This window comes from Schistocerca nitens, chromosome 6, assembly GCF_023898315.1.
Source record: "Schistocerca nitens isolate TAMUIC-IGC-003100 chromosome 6, iqSchNite1.1, whole genome shotgun sequence".
In the NCBI taxonomy this organism is placed as follows: Eukaryota; Metazoa; Arthropoda; class Insecta; order Orthoptera; family Acrididae; genus Schistocerca; species Schistocerca nitens.
This window is the reverse complement of record NC_064619.1, coordinates 677,928,757-677,956,234: the sequence shown is the minus strand read 5'-3', so window position 1 is coordinate 677,956,234 and position 27,478 is coordinate 677,928,757. Positions and strand designations below refer to the sequence as shown.

The window sequence follows — 27,478 nt, the reverse complement described above, 5'->3', positions numbered from 1 at the left end:
TATTCATGTATCAATTATGTATGACATGTACCCCACATGTTTCGTTTTAAAACCTTACAATTACTTTCACAGCTATTAAAGAGGGGTTACTAACCTGTATGGGATTAGGAGAAATAATTTATACTTTTAAGTCTGGCTTAAGAAGTTGGTGTATTAAAAATTGAATTTTACTGAAATAATTATTTTTACTTTTTAGTCTTTGTGTGTGAAATTTTTCAAGCTATTTCATACATTTTATGAGATTACAACACAGCCATGTGATAAATTTCATGTTTATTTTAGTTTCTCTGCACCTGACTCAATCGCTATATTGCTTCCTACATACAGAGGAGAAGGTAAAAATGAGAGATATTCCATCTCACGGAGAGGCTTTCCATCAATCGTTCTTCCTTTGAACCATTCCTGACTGGAACAGGAAAATGGGAGAACACACCACACAAAAAGTGATTTAATATTGCACTCTCATCCATTTTGTCCTATGTTTAAAATTTCAAGTCTCTAGGTCATTGAGAAATAGGTTCAAATCAATTGCAAAATTTGGGATATTCATCTCCTCTCCCCCGCCCCCCCCCCCCCCCCTGTCCTGAGTCATGCTCGTCTGCTCGCTTACCACTGGGAGAGCATTCTGACACCATCTGCACAACATGCTGGTCATACAGGGCAGCCTAGCTGTCAGGCATTACGAATTTTATCCACCCCGGAGCCCACCCCTACCGAATAGACCGACAAGAAAGCGACTTAATATTGCATTTTTATCCACTTCTGAGCTATGTTTATTACTTCAACTCTCTAGCTTATCAGGAAGTTATTTTCAAATCGCCTGCAAAAGTTGTATCGACCAGACGGACAGGCAAAAAAGTGGCCCAATAAAACATGACAAAAAGAAACTTTGTGATGGAAATACTCACCTGGGATGAAAAATAACCTGTTACTGAGGAACATGTACTAAAAACTAAGAATTATAAGACATTGGAACATATATGTTGAGGTGTGGAGCATTATTAGAAGACTACATCTTCTCGTCAAAGAATCGAGAAGGCAGAGTGGCACAGCTACCATTCCACAGACAGCAGCGAAGGGGCAGATGGTTGGTGGAGTCTCTCCAGACTGCACCAATTGCTACTTGTCAGTGTCTTTTGCCAGTGGTCTGTTAGTATTTGGAATGTGACGTACACGACTTTGGAACAGGAAGCATCAGTACTATGTTTGGATTTTTATTTTCAATGCATGTTCATTTTCAGTTCATGAACATTTTCCATGTTCACTGTGTCTTGTCTGAAGGGAGGACTGCAGGAAGTTCAATTTGTGAAAAAACAAAACAAACGACAAGCAGGTGGAATGTAAATTGCTAAGGAGAAAACAGTTAGACGTTCAGCTGCTGCTGCGCAGTAGGTAATTCGTCCGTTAAAATCTCTGCCTTCCCCTCCATGTCTCATAAGTAGCAACGATATACTTGCTGAACCTCATCATACTAGTTCCCCGTCCCCCTGTCCTCAAGACGCCGGAAAATATAAGTTTCCTGTTGCGACAGACAGGAGGAGAAATGCATGATATACAGCACAGGAAATTCGTCATTCGTTGCTCTAAAATACTTCTTTCAAGTTGGTACAGATCTTTTAAATAACATACACAGAATAAAACATTTCACGCCATAATATACAGTTAAATGGTCCATTAAACTATCAGTATCTCATAGCACTCCTTTTTCTTGTCTGAAAGTGTACTTTCATCTTTGGCTGAATAATGTCATGTTGCTGCTGCTGATGTTATTAAAGTTCATTCACAACAGACTGCAACACGATTTCCCTAATACACTAACTCATTGTAGCTTATATTTGTTACTCGAGTGCAGTGATTCCGCAAAATAAATTTTACTTTTTGGTGATCTATTACTCGATAAAGCCAACTGTGGTCCCACACTAGCAGGAGTCAACTTGGTACTTGGCTACCAATAGTCACACACCAGTTCAGTTGTTACCACTGCAGGAGAAGGCAATGGAACGTATTGCAAAAGCGTTTGAGTTGAATAAATAACAGTAATATAGAGATTCGACATTAGATAGAGGTGAGTGGAGAACATGGGGGTGGCGGGCGCTGGGGGGGGGGGGGATGGCGGGAGGGTGGGGGGAGAGGAGATTTCACCACGACCAGCAAAGAAGTATGATCAACATTTTTCTTGCGGCAAGTGTGATACTGAAGATTTGGTAAGAGCGACCTTTTTCCCCCCAGAGCAGTGCACACCTGCATCACATATGTGGATGAATTCACCTTATAGTCACTTGCACAGTTGCACATTCCGTGCTCAGCTCTCTAGTACTCCATTCGAGAAGCCGTTGGCCACTTATGGATACTTAGAAGCAGAGACGCTACAGTCTCCCTGTCGACCGCGATGGAACGCAGATGTATAGACGAACCAGTGGTATGGCCATACCTGAGTGTGTGTCGGTGTGAATAGCAAAAGACATGCAATATTAATCGACATACTTTCGTAGGCAGCAATCACTGATTCACAGTACGTGTCTGTTATGTGTTCAGGAAAAAAATGAAGTAACAGTATTTTATTTTATGGAGTATTTTAAATTGACGAGAGTACCCCAAGCCTAATTCGAGAAACAAGAATTATAATAAACATGAGTAAAGTGAAGACTGGAACCATACCACTTAACAGAGTTAAGAGACATGGGTTAGCTTATCGCCCACACTTTTTGGTGTTTTTTTTATTGAAGACATTCTTGATAACAGAGAATGAAGATTAACTGGGACATTATCACAGGAACAGATAACTGGATAGACACAACGGCATTTGATGGAGACCAAATAATTTTGTAAGACAGTGGGCAAGATCTCCAAATGAAACTGTATTTTCTGAACCACATATGCGTGGAGGGCACATTTAATATTGTTGCCTTTTACGGAAAAGGCATTCTACATATGGAATAAATGCAATACATATCAGGTAGTGCGTGGCACAACACACACACCACTAGCCAAGAAACCGACGAAACAAAAATTAAATTTGATCAAGCAACGGCTACAGCTTTCTCGGCAACACGAAAGCATGACGAAACGCGTATGCTGACCACTGAAATGAAATTTATGAGGCACCCAAAAGGGTCCCAGTGTGAGATATTAGATGAAAAATGGAGACATCAGAGCTGGGGGGAGGGGGGGAATTTATTTCGTTGACAAAGGCATAAAAAGAAGGGGGCTGAGAATGACTAGGGTATATTGACTGGATGACAGGAGGCAGACTAACAAAACAAGTATTAAACGACAAACCACAAGGAAACGAGATACCAGAAGACTGTAGAAGAGATGGCTGGCCTTAGATTGGAACAGGCGAGGTGCCCACTACTTTAAGGGGGGTAGGACGTCAAACGGGCCGACTTGGAGCAGGACATTTCAATTTCCACTGATTATACTTTTACAAATAAATTTACAAAACTTTGTCAGCATGACCAGGAAGGATTCAGAATTCACACTCTTAGCAGTGGAAGTTGTAAAACATAACGAAATAATTTTTTTTACATATGAAATTTCATCATTTTTTCACTTACTAATGGCTGCATTTGTTGCTATAGGTACACTTTTCTTCATAAGTTAGACAGATTCTTCAATGAATTTTGCACAGCATACAACCCATACTTAAAGGTGTACGAAACTCTAGAATTTTCCAAATCTATTAAAAACTGTGGTAAAAATTGAGGTAATAAACTACAAAATTTGTGTTTTTTTAAACATGAAGTTTAAAATACAGCAGCTCAATCGTTTTTTCATAAATTAAATAAATTCTAGAGTTTCATGCACCTCTAAGTGTGGTATGTATGCTGTGCAAAATTCATCGAAGAATCTCTCTAACTTATGAAGAAAACTGTACCTATAGCAACAAATGCAGCCATTAGTAAGTGAAAAAATGATGAATTTTCACACGCAAAAAAAAATTTATTTTGTTATGTTTTCGAACTTCCACTGCAATGAGTGTGAATCCTGAATCCTTCCTGGTGATGTTGACAAAGTTTAATGAATTTATTTGTAAAAGTATAGACACTGGAAATTAAAATGTCCTGTGATGCCTATCCTGCTCCAAGTCGGCCCGTTTGACGTCCCACCCCCCTTAAGTGGTTTGTTTAGACCAAACGTAGATTCACACTTATTACCAGAGAATACATGAAGATCAAGACACAGGACGCAAAAAGTATTGTCGATGGCGTGGGTACAGCCAATGATTTAAAGGTTGCTAGACCTTTAGCACACTATGATGTTCTCAAAATATCGGACAATGCGCTCCTCGGTCACGGACACCCTCTGGCTGGGACCCCAGTTGGCCTCGTCGGGTAATGCGTGAGCTCACTGTCGGACAGCCTCGCTCTCAGTGTCACTGCTGCGGGAGGCCACAGACGGCCGGCTACTGGTTTCGCTCCTGCTGCAGCTGGGCGAACACCTGGTCCATCTCGGGCAGTCGGCGGCGCAGCTCGCGGTCCACGTCCATCGAGAGCAGCTCCTTCTGGACGCGCAGGCGCAGCGGCTCGGCGAACGCGGACATGATCTGCTGGCGCAGCAGGTTGGGCAGCACGTTCACGATCAGCTCGGCCACGTAGTCGGCCGTGCCTAGCCCGTCGATGCGCGCCTGGATGTTGCCGATGCGGACCAGCAGGCTGTCCAGCGTGGGCCGCTTGCGGGTGTCCAGCGGCTGGCTGACGCTCACCGTCACCTGTGGGCGGGCAGCGTCGTCACCGAGTGTGCACTCACTCACGGCACCAGCGGATCAGAGGGCGGGATCGGGTTTAGCAGGCCGGAAAAGGCAAGTACGAACATTCATGCAGACTTGGGCAGGTTTCAAAAATGGCTCTGAGAACTATGGGACTCAACTGCTGTGGTTATCAGTCCCCTAGAACTTAGAACTACTTAAACCTAACTAACCTAAGGACATCACACACATCCATGCCCGAGGCAGGATTCGAACCCGCGACCGTAGCAGTCGCACGGTTCCGGACTGCGCGCCTAGAACTGCGAGACCACCGCGGCCGGCGGGCAGGTTTCCCTGCGGAAAAGATACATCTTCAGCGAAACCGAGATGTACCCAGATCCTTCGTATGGCAGTCACACTCATTAGGCACTCAGTGGGAGAAGTGAGACGGGGTTGCAGCCTCTCCCCGATGTTATTCAGTCTGTACACTGAACAAGTAGTAAATGAAATAAAAGAACAATTTGGAGAGGGTATTAAAGTCAAGGGAGGAGAAATATAAACCTTGAGGTTTCTGTCTTGAAAGAGCAGCTGAATGGAATGGACTGGGTCTTGAAAGGTTCAACAGAAAAATGTTGAAAATTGGATAGGTAGATCACAAAACTAATGAAGAGGTACTGAATAAAATTAAGGAGAAAAGAAATTTGTGGCACATCAAAAGCGAAACGAGTATAATGGAACGTAGTCAGTCGAATTAAGTCAGGTGATACCGACAGAATTAGATTAGGTAATGAGACAATTACAGTAGCAGATGAGTTTTGCTATTTGGGCAGAAAAGTGATTGATGATGACCGAGGTAGAGAGGATATACAATGTAGACTGGTAGATAGGTAGATCACAAAACTAATGAAGAGGTACTGAATAGAATTAAAGAGAAAAGAAATTTGTGGCACATCAAAAGCGAAACGAGTATAATGGAACGTAGTCAGTCGAATTAAGTCAGGTGATACTGAGAGAATTAGATTAGGTAATGAGACAGTTACAGTAGCAGATGAGTTTTGCTATTTGGGCAGAAAAGTGATTGATGATGACCGAGGTAGAGAGGATATAAAATGTAGACTGGCAATCGCAAGTAAAGCGTTTGTGAAGAAGAGAAGTTTGATAAGAAAGTATTTGTATGGAGTGCAGCCATGTGTGGAAGTGAAACATGGACGATGGACAGTTTAGACAAGAATAGAATAGAGGTTTAACAGAAAAATGTTGGAAATTAGATAGGTAGATCACAAAACTAATGAAGAGGTACTGAACAGAATTAAGGAGAAAAGAAATTTGTGGAAAAACCTAACTAGAAGAAGGGACCAGTTAGTGTGGCACATTCTGAGACATGAAGGAATCACCATTTTAGTTCAAAAAAAATTTCAAATGTGTGTGAAATCTTATGGGACTTAATTGCTAAGGTCATCAGTCTCTAAGCTTACACACTACTTAACCTAAATTATCCTAAGAACAAACAGACACACCCGTGCCCGAGGGAGGACTCGAACCTCCGCCGGGACCAGCTGCACAGTCCATGACTGTAGCGCCTCAGACCGCTTTTTTTTTTTTTATTTTGTTCACTTTTGTTCGTTGCATCTGCTCGGGGCGGACGTGGTAATACATCCGGTTAAGTTCGTTGTTGATCGATTAGCTCAGTTTTTTTATTACAGAGGGCTGCTAACCCTCTGACCGAACACGCTGAGCTACCGTGCCGGCTTGACACAAGGAAAGATTTGAACCAAGGACCTCTCGTTCCGTAGTTGTTCACGCTAACCACGGGACCACGGTGGTCCTGCCGCTCGGCTAATCCCGCGCGGCACCAATTTAGTACTGGAAGAAAGTGTGTGGGGTAGAACTCGTAGAGGGAGACCAACAGATACAGTAAGCAGATTCAGAGAGATGCAGGTTGCAATTTTTACTCGGATATGAAGAGGCTTGCACAGGATGGAGTAGCATGGAGAGCTGCTCAAACCAGTCTTCGGAGTGAGGACCGCAACAACAGCCACTCAGCTGCATAGGAGTTAGACTCTTCATTACTGGCTAACGGTTAGTGAGACATTTAACTTTGAAACTTTCTTGGGTGATCTATCGGACTGTATTATTGAAACCCAGCAACATTTCTACTAGCCAGATGCTCAACATCTTCAGGTGCTGCTTAACTGTTGCTATGTTAGTGAAGTACCGTCGCCATTGATAATTCAGACTTTTATGTTTCATACAGGGTTATCACCTTTGGGATATACTTCTTTAGGGCCTTTTTGTTGGTCTGTAAGTTACCTTCTATGTGTTGTCTAGACTACCCATCTGATAGTACTATGACACGTAGGGCACGGTACCTTTGCCAGGTTTGTGGTACACTTCCGTTTACATTATCAATGTGTCTAAAAGCTCCCGTAGATATGGAAACCATTTGTAAAATTTTACTATGCTTGTTAAATATGTGACGATTACAGTAGTGTTTGATGTCTTTATCAGACATATAGCGTGTTTGACAGAAACTTTGACTGGCGGAAAATGTGACAAGATGGCAGACGTTACTTTTGTTGATGTTTCACCGCATGTTTAGTGAAATATAGTTTTATTAAAATTTATCTCACCATATTCTGAGTTTCCACAACCATGGAAACTACGATCAAGGCTGAGGACAAAATAGCACCGGAAATTACCAAAATAGAAGAGGTATCTCAACTTCCCAGCCTAATATTACCCTGCAAAATCTTAAGAATAAAACCAATATTCTATACACCACACATCCACCCACCCACCATCCACATCCATACTCCGCAAACCACCTGACGGTGTGTGGCGGAGGGTACCTTGAGTACACAAGCTGCAGTGCAATAAAATACACACAAAAAATACTGGTTCTCCGGTTCTTCTACGGTCCATGTTTCCACATTGTGGTATTTTAATGAACTACGTTTAGAGGAACAAGTACATGAGAATAAATTTTCGCATCCTTGTGTCTTCTTTTATAATGGGAGGGCCATTTACGAGTTTCACTGTCCATTCACAGAAAGTTGATGTAATCATTAGGTTCCGAGTATAACATTTCTTTCAATCGGTTTCCATGTCTATATTTCTTTCTCAATTTAAATCAATCCCTGGACCAGTGTCTTTTTTTTTTTTTACCTCTTCTTTTTTAAACGCGGTGCCAGAGAAAATGTCAGAAGCACTTTATCTGCATTCGTAGCCATTTCCACTAGTGTCTAAACACATTATACACGAACAGCGTGTGCTTTAAAAGTGAAGTTAAACTGACAAACTTTTTAGTACGTGTAAGGGCTTGTTTGACAAATATGTGGTTAGAGAAGAGAGAATTTGGCGAACAAACTTGATCATCTGCGACGGCCTTAACGGGGCATCTAAAATCCTCTGTTTTTCTATGCGTTTTGTGGTTGTTTTGCTGATGGGTATTTTATACACTGGTTCGCCAGAAAATAGCAGTAGGAAAGGGCGGGCTATAACGTTCTCATTGGGGACGTCGACGTCCAGAGGCCACTGCTGGAGAAAAGCATGTAAGTGTGCGCGATGTGGTGGTGCCCGGCTTAACTGCCCTAGTTTTGATTCCCCATCAGCCTTATCTCAACTTGTGCGTTTGTGTGCGGTCGACGATTCCTTACCGCTGACAATGGTTTGATGACACGGAATCCTGTGTTCGTTAATTAAATTGCTAGCCACAAGTGTTTCTACAGCTTCTTCAATGACGGGGTCGCAGTTACGTCGAGACAGCTCATGACGTGGTCAGCAACAGCAGTTTTTTCTGACTTAATCTGGTGTAACATCTGTGTTCATCACTTCTGTCTGGTCAATGTATGACTTTCCACACTGTCGCAGGATCTAGTGTGTTGCTGACCTCCTTAGACGTGGGTCGTCTTTTACGAACCCAGCTCGTTTTCACTCGCATCAGCGAATGGAAGACACGTTTTATTCAATATTTTTCGAGGAGCCAGCCAATCTTGAAGGACATGCTGAGGAACGCTTGGCCACAAAAAAACGAATTCAGCGAGACAACACCGATGGGCAATCGAAACCTGGTCAGCCATGCCGCCAAGCGACACCTTGCCTGTGCACTTTCAATGGAGTCTACAGGTTGCGACTAGGCATTCTGGCGCCTCGCGCACAGAGCATGCAGATCTTTTCTCCAGAAGAGGGCTCTGGAAGTCAGTGTGCCCTGTGATGACGTTAGAGCCTGGCTTTTGGTAATGCGGTTTTCTAACGAACAAATGAAGAAAGTGGGGATCCACAATAACTAGCCACTCCTTCACTCTACTCCAGGTGTGCTCCAGGGCTGTGTCCTGCCACTCTCCGCCCCCCCCCCCCTCCTCCCCTGGCCTTCCTGATTTACATCCTTTACACTGCAGACATCTCCCCTCCCACCTGCCTCTTGTAATATGCCACCAACCTAGCTATGTAAGACACCATCCAACTCTCGCACGCCTCCCTCCAATGTCACTTCAGTCTCCTGGTTGAGTGATGGAAGCATCAAGTAAATCCACAGACAAGCCAAACCACCATCTATTTTCCCACCAGTAAGCGATGCCGTCATCCAGGTTTCCACTTCTCGATCGACGACAAACCCACCACTCTAACACTTCACAGTAAACTAACATGGAAAGCACACCTCCTTACCATCCAACACAGAGCCCAGTTCATAGTATTAACAGGCATCACCTGGAGTCTGCATCCTTCTACCTTCTACCTCGCCCACATAGCCCCTCATCTGCCCCATCTTAGCATAACCCAACATCGTCTGGACCCCTGTCTGTCATAAGTTCTCCAAATCCCTTGATATCCTGGAGAGACACAAACTCAGCGTCACTTTCAGCTTCTGCCTCCTACTTGCATTCTACGCCTACTGATCCACTTCTCACACCTTCTTCTCTTCTATATACGGATCCAATACATTAATCACAAAACTAGCCCCAATAACTTGTTCACTAACCAGTATTCAAGTTACATTGTGTGACACTGCATCCATATCCCTCCTTCTATGGACCTTCATGTCTTATTCATCCTCTCCAGTTTGAATTCCAACCAGCTGACACTATAAACAGAATAAATCTGTTCTGTGGTATATCCTTCTCTCCAGGCCTAATCACAATGGCCCAATCCATAGGATCCTTGCACTGTTTTCCTTCCTCCTCCTTAACGATTCTTAGTCACCACCTGCAGTTCCACAAGGCCCCATAGTTACACTCAACATCCCACCTCCATCGTGAACACGATAATTTCCATGCGTCACCAGCATGATCATCATACCATGTTGTTGTACTCTTCAGTCCTGAGCCTGGTTTGATGCAGCTCTCCATGCTACTCTATCCTGTGCAAGCTTCTTCATCTCCCAGTACTTACTGCAACCTACATCCTTCTGAATCTGCTTAGTGTATTCATCTCTTGGTCTCCCTCTACGATTTTTACCCACCACGCTGCCCTCCAATGCTAAATTTTTGATCCCTTGATGCCTCAGAACATGTCCTACCAACCGGTCCCTTCTTCTAGTCAAATTGTGCCACAAACTCCTCTTCTCCCCAATTCTATTCAATACCCCCTCATTAGTTACGTGATCTACCCATCTAATCTTCAGCATTCTTCTGTAGCACCACATTTCAAAAGCTTCTATTCTCTTCTTGTCCAAACTATTTATCGTCCATGTTTCACTTCCATACATGGCTACACTCCATACAAATACTTTCAGAAACGACTTCCTGACACTTAAATCTATAATCGATGTAAACAAATTTCTCTTCTTCAGAAACTCTTGCGTTGCCATTGCCGGTCTACGTTTTATATCCTCTCTACTTCGATCATCATCAGTTATTTTGCTCCCCAAATAGCAAAACTCCTTTACTACTTTAAGTGTCTCATTTCCTAATCTAATTCCCTCAACATCACCCGACTTAATTCGACTACATTCCATTATCCTCGTTTTGCTTTTGTTGATGTTCATCTTATATCCTCCTTTCAAGACACTGTCCATTCCGTTCAACTGCTCTTCCAAGTCCTTTGCTGTCTCTGACAGAATACAATGTCATCGGCGAACCTCAACATTATTATTTCTTCTCCATGTATTTTAATACCTATTCCGAATTTTTCTTTTGTTTCCTTTACTGCTTGCTCAATATACAGATTGAGTAACATCGGGGACAAGCTACAACACTGTCTCACTCCCTTCCCAACCGCTGCTTCCCTTTCATGCCCCTCGACTCTTATAACTGCCATCTGGTTTCTGTACAAATTGTAAATATCCTTTCGCTCTCTGCCACCTTCAGAATTTGAAAGAGAGTATTCCAGGCGACATTATCAGAAGCTTCCTCTAATTCTCCAAATTCTAAAAACATATGTTTGCCTTTCCTTAATCTTTCTTCTAAGATAAGTCCTAGGGTCGGTATTGCCTCACGTGTCCTAACATTTCTACGGAATCCAAAATGATCTACCCCGAGGTCGGCTTCTATCAGATTTTCCATTCGCCTGTAAAGAATTCGTATTAGTATTTTGCAGCCGTGGCTTATTAAACTGACAGTTCGGTAATTTTCACATCTGTCAACACCTGCTTTCTTTGGGATTGGAATTATTATATTCTTCTTGAAGTCTGAGGGTATTTCACCTGTCTCATACATCTTGCTCACCAGATGGTAGAGTTTTGTCAGGACTGGCTCTCCCAAGGCTATCAGTATTTCTTGTGGAATGTTGTCTACTCCCCGGGCCTTGTTTCGACTTAGGTCTTTCAGTGCTCTGTCAAACTCTTCACGCAGTATTTCATATGTCCCATTTCATCTTCATCTACGTTCACTTCCGTTTCCATAATAGTGCCCTCATGTACATCGCCCTTGTATAGACCCTCTATATACTCCTTCCACCTTTCTGCTTTCCCTTCTTTGCTTAGAACTGGGTTTCCATCTGAGCTCTTGATATTCATACAAGTGGCTCTCTTTTCTCCAAAGGTCTCTTTAATTTTCCTGTAGACAGTATCTATCTTACCCCTAGTGAAATAAGCCTCTACATCCTTACATTAGTCATCTAGCCATCCCTGCTTAGCCATTTTGCACTTCCTGTCAATCTCATTTTTGAGACGTTTGTATTTCTTTTTGCCTGATTCATTTACTGCGTTGTTATATTTTCTCCTTTCATCAATTAAATTTAATATTTCTTCTGTTACCCAAGGATTTCTACTAGCCCTTGTCTTTTTACCTACTTGATCCTCTGCCGCGTTCCCTACTTCATCCCTCAGAGCTACCCATTCTTTTTCTACTGTATTTCTTTCCCCCATTCCTATCAATTGTTCCCTTATGCTCTCCCTGAAACTCTGTACAACCTCTGGTTTAGTCAGTTTATCCAGGTCCCATCTCCTTAAATTCCCACCTTTTTGCAGTTTCTTCAGTTTTTATCTACAGTTCATAACCAATAGATTGTGGTCAGAGGCCACATCTGCCCTGGAAATGTCTTACAATTTAAAACCTGATTCCTAAATCTCTGTCTTACCATTATATAATCTATCTGATACCTTCTAGTATCTCCAGGATTCTTCCATGTATACAACCTTCTTTTATGATTCTTGAAACAAGTGTTAGCTATGATTAAGTTATGCTCTGTGCAAAATTCTACCAGACGGCTTCCTCTTTCATTTCTCTCCCCCAATCCATATTCACCCACTATGTTTCCTTCTCTCCCTTTTCCTACTCTCGAATTCCAATCACTCATGACTATTAAATTTTCGTCTCCCTTCACTACCTGAATAATTTCTTTTATCTCATCATAGATTTCATCAATTTCTTCATCATCTGCAGAGCCGGTTGGCATATAAACTTGTACACTGTAGTAGGCGTGGGCATCGTGTCTATCTTGGCCACAATAATGCGTTCACTATGCTGTTTGTAGTAGCTTACCCGCACTCCTATTTTTTTACTCATTATTAAACCTACTCCTGCATTACCCCTATTTGATTTTGTATTTATAACCCTGTATTCACCTGACCAAAAGTCTTGTTCCTCCTGCCACCGAACTTCACTAATTCCCACTACATCCAACTATAACCTATCCATTTCCCTTTTTAAATTTTCTAACCTACCTGCCCGATTAAGGGATCTGACAATCCACGCTCCGATCCGTAGAACGCCAGTTTTCTTTCTCCTGATAACGACGTCCTCTTGTTAGTCCCCGCCCGGAGATCCGTATGGGGGACTATTTTACCTCCGGAATATTTTACCCAAGAGGACGCCATCATCATTTAACCATACAGTAAAGCTGCATGCCCTCGGGAAAAATTACGGCTGTAGTTTCCCCTTGCTTTCAGCCGTTCGCAGTACCAGCACAGCAAGGCCGTTTTGGTTAGTGTTACAAGGCCAGATCAGTCTATCATCCGGACTGTTGACCCTGCAACTACTGAAAAGGCTGCTGCCCCTCTTCAGGAACCACACGTTTGTCTGGCCTCTCAACAGATACCCCTCCGTTGTGGTTGCACCTACGGTACGGCCATCTGTATCGCTGAGGCACGCAAGCCTCCCCACCAACGGCAAGATCCATGGTTCATGGGGGTGATCTTAGCATAGCCCAACATTATCTGAAACTCTGTCTGTCATAAGTTCTCCAAATCCCTTGATATTCTGAAGAGACACAAACTCAGCCTCACTTTCAGCTTCTGCCTCCTACTTGCGTTCTACGCCTACTGATCCACTTCTCAAACCTTCTACATACGGATCCAATACATTAATCACAAAAGTGGCCTCAATAACTTGTTACTAACCAGTATTCCAGTTACCTGCTGTGCCACTGCATCCATATCCCTCCCTCTATGCTCCTTCATGCCTTATTGATCCTCTCCAGTTGAAATTTCAACCAGCTGCCACTATAAACAGAATCTACATCTACATACATACTCCGCAGTCCACCATACGGTGCGTGGCGGAGGGTACCTCGTACCACAACTAGCATCTTCTCTTCATGTTCCACTCCCAAGCAGAACGAGGGAAAAATGACTGCCTATATGCCTCTGTACGAGCCCTAATCTCTCTTATCTTATCTTTGTGGTCTTTCCGCGAAATGTAAATTGGCGGCAGTAAAATTGTACTGCAGTCAGTCTCAAATGCTGGTTCTCCAAATTTCCTCAGCAGCGATTCACGAAAAGAACTCCTCCTTTCCTCTAGAGGCTCCCACCCGAGTTCCTGAAGCATTTCCGTAACACTCGCGTGATGATCAAACCTACCAGTAACAAATCTAGCAGCCCGCCTCTGAATTGCTTCTATGTCCTCCCTCAATCCGACCTGATAGGGATCCCAAACGCTCGAGCAGTACTCAAGAATAGGTCGTATTAGTGTTTTATAAGCGGTCTCCTTTACAGATGAACCACATCTTCCCAAAATTCTACCAATGAACCGAAGACGACTATCCGCCTTCCCCACAACTGCGATTACATGCTTGTCCCACTTCATATCGCTCTGCAATGTTACGCCCAAATATTTAATCGACGTGACTGTGTCAAGCGCTACATTACTAATGGAGTATCCAAACATTACAGGATTCTTTTTCCTATTCATCTGCATTAATTTACATTTATGTATATTTAGAGTTAGCTGCCATTCTTTGCACCAATCACAAATCCTGTCCAAGTCATCTTGTATCCTCCTACAGTCACTCAACGACGACACCTTCCCGTACACCACAGCATCATCAGCAAACAGCCGCACATTGCTATCCACCCTATCCAAAAGATCATTTATGTAGATAGAAAACAACAGCGGACCTACGACACTTCCCTGGGGCACTCCAAATGATACCCTCACTTCCGATGAACACTCACCATCGAGGACGACGTACTGGGTTCTATTACTTAAGAAGTCTTCGAGCCACTCACATATTTGGGAACCAATCATATGCTCGTACCTTAGTTAGGAGTCTGCAGTGGGGCACCGAGTCAAACTCTTTCCGGAAGTCAAGGAATATGGCATCCGTCTGATACCCTTCATCCGTGGTTCGCAAGATATCATGTGAAAAAGGTCGAGTTGCGTTTCGCAGGAGCGATGCTTTCTAAAGCCGTGCTGATGCATGGACAGCAACTTCTCTGTCTCAAGGAAATTCATTATATTCGAACTGAGAATATGTTCGAGAGTCCTGCAACAAACCGTTGTTCAGGATATTGGTCTGTAATTTTGAGGATCCTACCCTTCTTATATACAGGCGTCACCTGCGCTTTTTTCCAGTCGCTCGGGACTTTACGTTGGGCAAGAGATTCGCGGTAAATGCAAGCTAACTAAGGAGCCAGTGCAGTAGAGTAATCTCTGTAAAACCGAGTTGGAATCCCTTCAGGACCAGGCGATTTATTTATTTTCAACCCATTCAGATGCTTCCTAACCCCAGGGATGTCTATCACTATGTACTCCATACGGGAATCTGTAAGAAACTCAAACGGCGGTATGTTTGTACGATCCTCCTGCGTGAAAGATTTCTCAAATGCTAAATTTAAAATTTCAGCTTTCGTTCTGCTGTCTTCCGTTGCCAGGCCACACTGATCAGTGAGTGAGTGGATGGAAGCCTTCGACCCGCTTACCGATTTTACGTAAGACCAGAATTTCCTTGGCTTTGCAGCAAGATCTTTTGCTAAGGTGTGACGGTGGTAGTGGTTGAATGCTTGTCGCATCACTCTTTTTACAGCAACACGAATCTCTATAACTTTTGCCTGTCCTCATTCTCCCGATCTTTCTTGTACCGCGAGAGCAACTGCCTTTGCTTCCTGGGCATTCTCCGAATTGCGCTGTTAAACCACGGTGGGTCTTTTCCGTCCGTAACCCACTTTTTCGGCACATACTTCTCCAATGCGTGATTTACAATGCGTTTAAAATTTGCCCATAATTCTTCCACGTCCATCGTACCGGAAGTAAATGAAGTCGATTCATTTACTAAGTGGGATGCTAACAACTGTTTATCTGCCCTTTCTAGTAAGAATAATCTGCTAGCCTTCTTGACCAACCTTTTAACTTTCGTAACCATAGTCGTAATGACAACATCATGATCACTAATCTCTGTTTCAACACTGACACCGTCGATGAGGTCTGGTCTGTTCGTGGCTAACAGAGATAAAATATTTCAATTACGCGTTGGCTGTCGATTTAGCTGCTCAAGACAGTTTTCGGAATCTGTTCTGCGATATATCCTTCTCTCCAGGCCTAATCACAATGGCCCACTCCATAGGATCCTTCCGCTATTTTCCCTCCTCCTCCTCCTTAACGATTCTTAGTCGCCACCTGCAGTTCCACAAGGGCCCATAGATACACTCAACACCCCACGTCCATCGTGAACACGATCATTTCCAAGCATCACCAGCATGATCATCGTACCATAACAGCTTTATTACCATCATCGATTATATTTTAACAGCAATAGAGAACCGATCTAAGAAGGTTTAAAAATCATGAGTCTCGATCACAGACTCGACGAGGCACGGACGAAAGTAACGTTTGCCTGTAGGTCTGGTCTGGCGAGGCAGTGCGCTGCCGGACGGCCGCGGCAGAAGCGACTCCACACGCAGTGTTGGGGCGCGGCTGCTCACCTGTATGTAGTCGACGGTGAAGCTGGCGAGTCCCGAGCTGGTGACGAGCCCGGCCAGGCTGGCGTCCCAGTGGCAGGAGCCGCGCAGCCGCTTGGTGCCGACCTGCGCGTGCGCGGTCAGCACGTTGCTCTCCTCGATGAAGGAGACGCCCGGTTCGCGCGCCCACTTCTCGTCCTCGGGGTCGACGCGGCGCTCGAACACCACCAGCTCCTCCACCTCCTCCTCGAACTGCGCCGCGTTCGCCGTGCTGTTGTCGGCCGCGTCGTAGACGGCCGTGTCGCCCGACGTGCCGTTGGAGGCGGCCACCACGCGCCGGCGCACCTTCATCAGCTTCTGCGCGCTCACCACCTTGCGCTCCATGTCGATGGTCACCTCACCCACTCGGTGGAACGTGGCCAGACCGGTCATCATCATCCCGGAGAGATCCACCTGTTACCAAAGAACAGTTGCTCCTTATTCGCCACAGTACCGGCTCTACGACTTGTTCCAAAAATGGTTCAAATGGCTCTGAGCACTATGGGACTTAACTTCTGAGGTCCCCTAGAACTTAGAACTACTTAAACCTAACTAACCTAAGGACATCACACACATCCATGACCGAGGGTGGATTCGAACCTGCGCCCGTAGCGGTCGCGCGGTTCCAGACTGTAGCGCCTAGAACCGATCGTCCACCCCGGCCGGCCGACTTCTTCCTTTTTATTTTATTTATTTTTTATTTACACGTCTAGTTCCGTAGGACCAAATTGAGGAGTGAATCTCCAACATCATGGAACATGTCAGTACATGAAATTACAACGTAGAAGTACTAACAGATAAAAATAATATGTTTATGAACCAAAAAAAGACAAGCCATAAGTTTAACTAAACGAAATCAACAATATAACACAGGAATCACCTTAATTTTTCAATGAACTCCTGGTCAGAATACTAGGAGTGACTCATGAGGAAACTCTTCAGTTTCGATTTGAAAGCGCCTGGATTACTGCTAAGATTTTTGGATTCTACTGGTAGCTTATTGAAAATGTATGCAGCAGTATACTGCACACTTTTCCGCACAAGAGTCAAGGAAGTGAGATCCTAATGCAGATTGAATTTCTACCTAGTAATACGCTTTACTCTCGTTTCTTGTTACCAATACGTGCTTATCCACAACAATAAGCAGCTTTCACTCCGTTAATACTATATATATATATATATATATATATATATATATATATATATATATATATATATAGAGGGTGGTCCATTGATAGTGACCGGGTCAAATATCTCACGAAATAAGCATCAAACGAACAAATCTACAAAGAACGAAACTCGTCTAGCTTGAAGGGGGAAACCAGATGGCGCTATGGTTGACCCGCTACATGGCGCTGCCATAGGTCAAACGGATATCAACTGCGTTTTTTTAAATAGGAACCCCCATTTTTTTAACATATTCGTGTAGTACGTAAAGAAATATGAATGTTTTAGTTGAACCACTTTTTTTCGCTTTGTGATAGATGGCGCTGTAATAGGCACAAACGTATAAGTACGTAGTATCACGTAACATTCCGCCAGTGCGGACTGTATTTGCTTCGTGATACATTATCCGTGTTAAAATGGACCGTTTATCAATTGCGGAAAAGGTCGATATCTTGTTGCTGTATGGCTATTGTGATCAAAATGCCAAACGGGCGTGTGCTGTGTATGCTTCTCGGTATCCTGGACGACATCATCCAAGTGTCCGGATCGTTCGCCGGGTAGTTACGTTACTTAAGGAAACAGGAAGTGTTCAGCCACATGTGAAACGTCAACCACGACCTGCAACAAATGATGATGCCCAAGTAGGTGTCTTCGCTGCTGTCGCGGCTAATCCGCACATCAGTAACAGACAAATTGCGCGAGAATCGGGAATCTAAAAAACGTCGGTGTTGAGAATGCTACATTGCACCCGTACTATATTTCTATGCACCAGGAATTGCATGGCGACGACTTTGAACTTCGGGTACAGTTCTGCCACTGGGCACAAGAGAAATTACGGGACGACTACAGATTTTTTGCTCGTGTTCTATTTAGCGACGAAGCGTCTTTCGCCAACAGCGGTAACGTAAACCGGCATAATATGCACTATTGCGCAACTGAAAATCCACGATGGTTGCGACAAGTGGAACATCAGCGACCTTGGCGGGTTAATGTATGGTGCGGCATTATGGGAGGAAAGATAATTGGCCCCCATTTTATCGACGGCAATCTAAATGGTGCAATGTATGCTGATTTTTTACGTAATGTTCTACCGATGTTACTGCAAGATGTTTCACTAAGTGACAGAATGGTGATGTACTTCCAACATGATGAATGTCCGGCACATAGCTCGAGTGCGGTTAAAGCAGTACTGAATAACATATTTCATGATAGTTGGATTGGTCGTCCACCGGATCTGGGATAACCGGTTTTCTTTTGTTGGGGAAAGTTGTAAGATATTTGCTATTGTGATCCACCGACAACGCCTGACTACATGCGTCAGCGCATTGTCAGTGCATGTGCGAACATTACAGAAGGCGAACTACTCGCTGTTGAGAGGAATGTCGTTACACGTATTGCCAAATGCATTGAGGTTGACGGACATCATTTTGAGCATTTATTGCATTAATGTGGTATTTACAGGTAATCACGTTGTAACAGCATGCGTTCTCAGAAATGATAAGTTCACAAAGGTATATGTATCACATTGGAACAACCGAAATAAAATGTTCAAACGTACCCACGTTCTGTATTTTAATTTAAAAAACCTACCGGTTACCAACTGTTCGTCTAAAATTGTGAGCCATATGTTTGCGACTATTACAGCGCCATCTATCACAAAGCGAAAAAAGTGGTCCAACTAAAACATTCATATTTCTTTACGTACTACACGAATATGTAATAAAATATAAAGGCGCTACAGTCTGGAACCGCTCGACCGCTACGGTCGCAGGTTCGAATCCTGCCTCGGGCATGGATGTGTGTGATGTCCTTAGGTTAGTTAGGTTTAAGTAGTTCTAAGTTCTAGGGGACTGATGACCTTAGAAGTTAAGTCCCATAGTGCTCCATTTTTGTAATAAAATATGTAGGTTCCTATTTTAAAAAACGCAGTTGATATCCGTTTGACCTATGGCAGCGCCATCTAGCGGGCCAACCATAGCGCCATCTGGTTTCCCCCTTCAAGCTAGACAAGTTTCGTTCTTTGTGGTTTTTTCGTTTGACGCTTATTTCGTGAGATATTTGGCCCGGTCACGATCAATGGACCACCCTGTATATATTGACAGGCCAATGTCAGAATACCCAGACTAGTCAACAGGATCGACAAGAGGTTCGCGAACTTACACCACTTATTGCCCTAACTGCCCGTTTCTGAGCCAAAAATATCCTTTCACAATGGAAAGAGTTACCCCAAAATATAATACCATAGGACATAAGCGAAGGAAAATAAGCAAAGTAGACTACTTTTCGTGTCGAACGAGCACATACTTCAGTTATCGTAAAAAAAAAGGTAGCATTAAGTTATTAAACAAGATCCTGAACGTGGGCTTTCCACGACTGCTTACTATCTATCTGAACACCTAGAAATTTGAACTGTTCAGTTTCACTAATTATACGCCCATTCTGTGAAATTAAAATGTCGAGTTTTGTTGAATTGCGTGTTAGAAACTATAAAAAATGAGTATTACTATGATTTAGCGTTTGTTTATTTTCTACAAGCCATCAACGTATGTCATGAACTGCATTACTTGAAATAGAGCCAATGTCGCACACAACATATTTCAGTACCAAGCTAGTGTCATCAGCGAACATAAATATTTTAGAATTACCCGTAAGAAGAAAGGACATATCATTTATATAAATTAATAAATATATCATTTATATAAATTTATATAAACACGAGTGGCCCCAACAGTGATCGCTGGGACACCCCTTTAATGTCGAAAATTGTTTATTAAGATCGTATGTGACATTACCCCTTATGCTTGATAGGAATCCGACAGTAACTGACAATGTCGTTTGAGGATATTATTTTGTGGTCATGTTACGTTTTGTTCTGTAATGAACATGTTTAGTACAGGGTGTTGCAAAAAAGGTGACTCGATTTTGGACGGTAATAATTACAGAATATGGGAAGCTCCGTCAAGGAAATGTGTATTGTTTGAATGGACGTGGCCTAGAGTTTAGGAAACCCCCATTATATTTGAGTCAATGCGATTTCTCAGTTCACAGTCAGTCAGATGTAAGATGGCATCCGCTCAACAGAAGGCGTTTTGTGTGCTGCAGTTTGCAAAGAGTGAGTCACTGCGTGTATGGAGACTCCAGAACCATCATGACGTTGTTGAGAACGAAAGAGACTAACCAATAGCCATTTGTAAGAAAAAGTGTAAGGTGTCTTCTTTTTTGAGGAACAAACAGTGACTGGAATGACCTATCTTCAAATGCTACAGAATTCGCTTTTTCCACAACTTCAGGAGGACTCCGATAATTTCATTTTTCAACAGGATGGAGCTCCACGACACTGGCACAACAACTTATGTCAGTACTTGAATGCCACACTGCCTCGACGCTGGATAGGTCGCACCGGACCCCGGAACACTGCCCTACATTCCTGCATTGTTGCCGCCCCCTCCCCCCCCCCCCACCACCACCACCACCAAGATCGCCAGACGTGATCGCATGCGATTTTTTCTTATAGGGATACGTCAAGGAAAGTGCGTGCATCTCCTCCCATTTACCTCGTGACATAACAGAACTGACGAACAGAATAACAGCCGCCATAACTTCTGTAAAGGCAGATACATCGTGTTAAATTCATTACATTTAGCTACTGTCTAGATGCTGCGCGTGCTGTTGGACACACAGAGCACTTGTAATAGCGTCGCTAAAACTTTAGAATATTGTGAATATTTTGCAGTCCATCTCACGTTTGTTGTACGTTTTTATCAATAAATATGGAGTTTTGAAATAAGGTCATTGTTTCTGAATCATCCTGTATAGTATTTCAGGGAAACCTAGTTAAGTTTCCCCTTGCATATTGGTTCTTGGAATCAGATGTGACAATTGTGATGCTCTTGCTAGTGACACAATTCTTAAATGCTTTTAATTAATTTAACATCCTAATACTCAATGGCTGACAAAAGAGCAGACCCAATGTTCCGAATGTTATGTGGTCATTGGTAAACATCTGTTATCTCAAACTGCTCTGAGTGTGATAAGAAGTACACTTTTCCCAGTCGAAAGGTTCTATAAAGGAATAAATTTCAGAGTGAATGCAAGGAACGTTTACCTGTCAAAGTGTAGTTTCCCTGAGTATATTATTGAAGAAAACGTCTCGGGTTCCCGATCGGGTATCAGTGTTTAATGTACCTTAAGTATCGTGGTATTTCAACACTTGCACCAAGATGGAAAACAGAGAGATTTTTATCAACATTTACAGAGCTGTATCGGTATGTTGGTTCTTTGTTTCAACATTGTAGAATGGTATTGAGTATTAGCTAGCAAGTGTTGTCGTCGTTGTCTTACACTGTGCCTCGCAGCTCGTTGAGAGTGTTAAAAACCATTTGATAGAATAATTACTTTTGCCCATTGCAAGTAGTTACGTAAAGTGAAGGCCCTAGTAAGTCACTGCTCTCGTGACTATATGGAACAGCCTTCATTTGTCTGTAGTTACCAATCTGTACGTGTGTTAATGTAGTCATTGCAAACACTTGGTAAAGAAAAAGATCGGTCGGTGTCAAATTCTCTACAGACTACATGCTGCCACGCGCATGGGCGCCCGCATAAATTTCTGCATCGCGAATGTGAATATGAGTTATTCAGTTTAGAGGCATCTCGTGACACAAAAATTATGGAAACGTAATGCAATAACCGATTTAAAGAGAGTTTTTCCAGAATATCTTCCAAAAAAGAATGAGAATTCTTCTGTTGTTGTTGTTGTCTTTAGTCCAAAAACTGTTTTGATGCAGTCCTCCATGTTACTCTATCCTGTGCAACACTCTTCATCTCCAAATAACTACTGCATCCAGTATCCTTCTGAATCTGCTCAGTGTATTCATCTCTTGGTCTCCCTCCTCGATTTTTACGCTCCGCACCTCCCTCCAAAACTAAATTGGTGTTCCCTTGACGTCTCAGAATGTGTTCTATCAACGTATCCCTTCCTCTAGTCACCTTATGTCGCAAATTTCTTGTCTCTCAATTCTACTTATCAGATACATGATCTACCTTGCTAATCTTCCGCATTCTTCTATAGCACCACATTTCAAAAGCCTCTATTCTCTTCTTATCTAAACTCTTCATCGTCCATATTTCACTTCCACACGCGGCTACACTCCATACAAATAACGTCAGAGAAAACTTCCTAACACTTAAATCTATATTCGATGTCAACAAATTTCTCTTCTTCAAAAATGCATTTCTTGTCATTGCGAATCCATATTTTATATCCTGTCTGCTTCAGCTATCATCAGCTATTTTTCTGCCCAAATATCACAACTCATCTACTACTTTAAGTGCCTCATTTCCTAATATAATTTTCTCAGCGTCACATGATTTAATTCGACTACATTACATTATCCTTGTTTTGCTTTTGTTCCAAAAATGGCTCTAAGCACTATGGGCCTTAACATCTGAGCTCATCATTCCCCTAGAACTTAGAACTGCTTAAACCTAACTAACCTAAGGACATCACGCACATCCATGCCCGAGGCAGGATCCGAACTTGCGACCGCAGCGGTCACACGGTTCCAGACTGTAGCGCCTAGAACCGTTCGGCCACCCCGGCCGAATTACAATGTCATCGGAAAACCTCAAAGTTTATATTTCTTCTCCCTGGACTTTAATTCCTACGCCAAATTTTTCTATGGTTTCCTTTACTGCTTGCTCAATGTACAGATTGAATAACGTCGGGGATAGGCTACAACCCTGTCTCATCCCTTCTTACCCACTGGTTCCCTTTCATACCCCTCCACTCCAATAATTGCCGTCTGGTTTCTATACAAGTTGTAAATAGTCATCCGCTGCCTGTGTTTCACCCCCGCTGCCCTTAGAATTTCATTGAGAGTATTCCAGTCAACTGTGTCAAAGCTTTCTCTATGTCCGAGCTGATCCTTTCTCCCCATGTAGGTGAGCGACAACATAATATTTTCACACTCTGAAGAGAAAGCTGGCGATCGAAATTTCATGAGAAAGTCCTGAAGCAGCGAAATACTCTTTCATTTCTGTCCACGTCTATGATAGCGTTCTCGGCTTCTCTTTATCTCAGCGATTTACATTTCTCTCTTCTCCAAGTCATCCATATTGCGACATTCGTTTACAGTACACTTGTTTCTTCCAGGTAATTCGTAACCTGTTCCTCACATTCATCGGTCTGCTATCTTCTAAGAATGTCCATTCCTGTTCAATTTTAATGTTGGCAAATGCAACACGATGATGCCAAACAGCATTCATATCCTAAAATTAAGTGCAATAGAAAATAAAAACACGAAAATTAACTTTTCATCATTAGTGACGCAAATATATATGTAATTAGGAAAAGAATATACTACAGAAATAAAATCATAATTTCTTAACAAGAGGAACAAATATTGCAAAAATAGATCACAACAAAGAAAAAAGAGCTAATTTAGTGTACTGACCCTGCAAGAATAGTCGCGGTAACAATAATGACAACAAGCAACCACCACCCCAGTGCTCGCTCGATTCGTAGCCCCTCTCGAGTTTAGTAGGTACTGTACTTACCACAAGAGTTCCGTGTCCGCCCTCCCAGGTGAAGTTGGGCACTCCCATGGGATCGTAGCCCATCTCCCGAATCTTCTTTCGGACATCGAACATGGCCGTGTCAAATGGAGAGATGGAGTTGGGGAAGCGCTGCGGAATTTTGGCGACGTTCTTGTTGATGTCGCCACGCACGTTCTTGTTGACCTCTTTCAAGATGAAGGGCTTGATGCTGTCGAAGATGAACGTACCCACTGAGTTCAGGATTCCCTGCGGACAAATTCATAAGACAGAATCCCAGGTGAAACGATTTCTAGTATCTAATAGCGACAGTACAAACATGGGTAATACACCTTCCTGCGTCGCCTGATCTCGAACAACGTATTAGACGATAAACTTCTATTACTGCCATAAGCGTCTCGTTTATATCGGGTAATCGAAAAGACAGTATAAATTTGAAAACTTAATAAACCACGGAATAATGTAGATAGAGAGGTAAAAATTGACACACATGCTTGGAATGACAGGGGATTTTATTAGAACCAAAAAAAAACTATGTCCGACAGATGGCGCTGGACAGCAAAACTTCAGTGACTGTGCACGACAATCGTGTATAAAAGGAGCTGTAATGAGAGAGAGAATCAGATGCGCCAGCAGTCGCAGCATGTTGACGTTACCTGAAAAGGCGCTTTTAGTGGAGCTGTATTATCAGAATGGGTAATGTGCTAGTTCAGCGTTATGATCCTATCGCCATAGGAAGGGGATTCGAACAGGTAAAGGTCCGTTGACAAATGCAGCTGTGGCGAGAATGATTTCGAAGTTCGAAGCCACGGGCTGTTTAGGCGATAGACCCCGTAGTGACCGACCGAGTACAAGGCGTAATGCTGCTGAGACAGTTCAGGAAGAAATGGAGACTGTAGCGGGTTCGTCTATGCACGGGGAAGTCAGCGCTCGTGCAGTCGCACGTCGCACCGGCATTCCATACACTACTGTTTGGTTGGCACCTAGGCGTACCCTCCGATGCTATCCGTACAAAATCCATCGGCATCATGAACTGTCACCTGGCGATTTAGTGAAGCGGAGAGCATTTGCGGTGTGGGCGTTTCAAAAGATGGTGGAAGATGACGATTGGTTGAGTAACTTGTTGTGGACCGACGAAGCTCATTTCACGCTCCGAGGGTCTGTCAACGCCCACAACTGCACAATTTGGGCTACCGAAAATCCTAGAACTGTCGTGGAAACTCCATTTCACGACGATAAATTCACGGTATGGGTTGGGTTTACCACATCTACCGTTATCGGGCCTTTTTTCTTCGAGGAAATGCGTGATTCTGGTTTTGTAACTGCTACCGTGACGGGTGAGGGTACGCCGATGTGTTACAGAATCGCATCATCCCCAGCCTGGCTGATAAACACCTGCTGGAACGTACGATGTTTATGCAGGATGGCGCTCCACCCCATATTGCTAGATGCGTGAAAGATCTCTTTCGCGCGTCATTTGGTGATGATCGTGTGCTCAGCCGCCACTTTCGTCATGCTTGACCTCCCAGGTCCCCAGACCTCAGTCCGTGCGATTATTGGCTTTGGGGTTACCTGAAGTCGCAAGTGTATCGTGATCGACCGACATCTCTAGGGATGCTGAAAGACAACATCCGACGCCAATGCCTCACCATAACTCCGGACATGCTTTACAGCTGTTCACAACATTATTCCTCGACTACAGATATTGTTCAGGAATGATGGTGGACATATTGAGCATTTCCTGTAAAGAACATCATCTTTGCATTGTCTTACTTTGTTATGCTAATTATTGCTATTCTGATCAGATGAAGCGCCATCTGTCGGACATTTTTTGAACTTTTGTATTTTTTGGTTCTAATAAAACCCCCTGTCATTCCAAGCATGTGTGTCAATTTGTACCTCTCTATCTACATTATTCTGTGATTTATTCAGTTTTCAAATTTATACTGACTTTTTGATCATCCAGTACATCTCAGTGAAAAAGTTGTATGACCAATTGTAAGTAGGCTGTTTAGGTTTTTTTTATTGGTAACGCCACCTCAGTATGAAAATCACCGGCTGTGCCGTGTGCAGTCTGTGGCTGCTTTGCATTGTTGTAATACTCAACCATTGTAGTGTTAGGCAGCTGGCTGTGAACAGCGCGTAGCGCTGGGCAGTTGGAGGTGAGCCGCCAGCAGTGGTGGATGTGGGGAGAGAGATGGCGGAGTTTTGTAATTTGTCATGATATCAAGGTAAATACATTGTTTGTTCTCTATTAATATCTTTCATTTGCTAACTATCCCTATCAGTAGTTAGTGCCTTCCATAGTTTGTATCTTTTATTTAGCTGGCAGTAGTGGCGCTCGCTGTATTGCAGTAGCTTGAGCAGCGAAGATTTTTGGTGAGGTAAGTGATTTGTGAGACGTATAGTTTAATGTTAGTCAGGGCCATTCTCTTGTAGAGAATGTTGAAAGTCAGATTGCGTTGCGCTAACAAAATATTGTGTGTTGAAAGTCAGATTGCGTTGCGCTAAAAAATATTGTGTGTCAGGTTAAGGACAGTCGTGTATAAATTTTTCAAAGGGGACGTTTCATATGGCGACCCTGCCAGGATACCTCACTGGAATCTTCTGATTTTTTTTCTTGTAGTTTGTGTAATTAGTGTAGATTTTGTTTATTGCTAGCGCGTAATTGTAGAGAATTTCCATTGTAGTTGTAGTTTTTTCATTGTTGTACAGTAAAACAGTTGTGGCATGCATGTAGATTTGCACCAAGTATTTCGCAGCTGGAATTAACTAGATATTATTTTCAGTGTTATGCTAATGTGTTCTCTTATTTTTGCTCTTGAAATTGTGTTTTTCTGTGTTGTCGTGTGAAACACTGTGACAATAATGGCGTGTGAAAAACGTAACGCTAGGCTCCAAAGTAAATTGAGAAATGACAGCGAAGACGGAAGCAGTATGTTAGCGCCGCAGAATAATGAATTAACTAATGTTAATAGTAGTAATTTGGTAATTGCACATAGGGAAATGGAGCGGGTTTCAAACAATGGCGTGGACAGTGAAACAATTAGTGAAGAGGGAAGCATTATCGATCGATCGGTCGGCAATAGCTCGCCTCAGGAAGTCGAAATGACACGACACGATCTCGCAAATACTGTAGATTCAGGTTCTGGGTCATCACCGTTTTCTCAAATGAGTCAAGACACATTTTCTGCTTGTCAAAATGTGAATGTTGTCGGTGAAAATGCACTGCCAAAAAGCATAGAGAAACAGATTCCAGACACTAATACATTATTATTGCAATTAATGCAACAAATGGAACAAAATCAGAGACATATGGAACAAAATCAGAGACAAACACAGCAAAAGCTTGAAAAATTAGACATAATGGAACAAAATCTTCGAAAGTTAGACACAATGGAACAAAATCTTCAAAAGTTAGACGCAATGGAACAAAATCTTCAAAAGTTAGACTCATTGGAGCAAAAGCTTGAACAAACACG

At 43.0% G+C, this 27,478-nt stretch overlaps 1 protein-coding gene across 1 annotated transcript in view; it reads right to left on the bottom strand.

The window, feature by feature from the left end:
* Window positions 1–137: 137 nt before the first annotated feature.
* The window catches only part of LOC126262276 (uncharacterized), a 150,780-nt gene continuing 123,439 nt past the window's right edge, over window positions 138–27,478 (bottom strand). The window contains exons 4-6 of the mRNA XM_049958788.1: window positions 24,000–24,245; window positions 16,263–16,691; window positions 138–4,711 (exon numbers count right to left, since the gene is read on the bottom strand). Coding sequence (XP_049814745.1) covers window positions 4,406–4,711; window positions 16,263–16,691; window positions 24,000–24,245 — 981 coding nt within the window. The 3' untranslated portion in view covers window positions 138–4,405. The remainder of the gene's footprint in view (window positions 4,712–16,262; window positions 16,692–23,999; window positions 24,246–27,478) is intronic.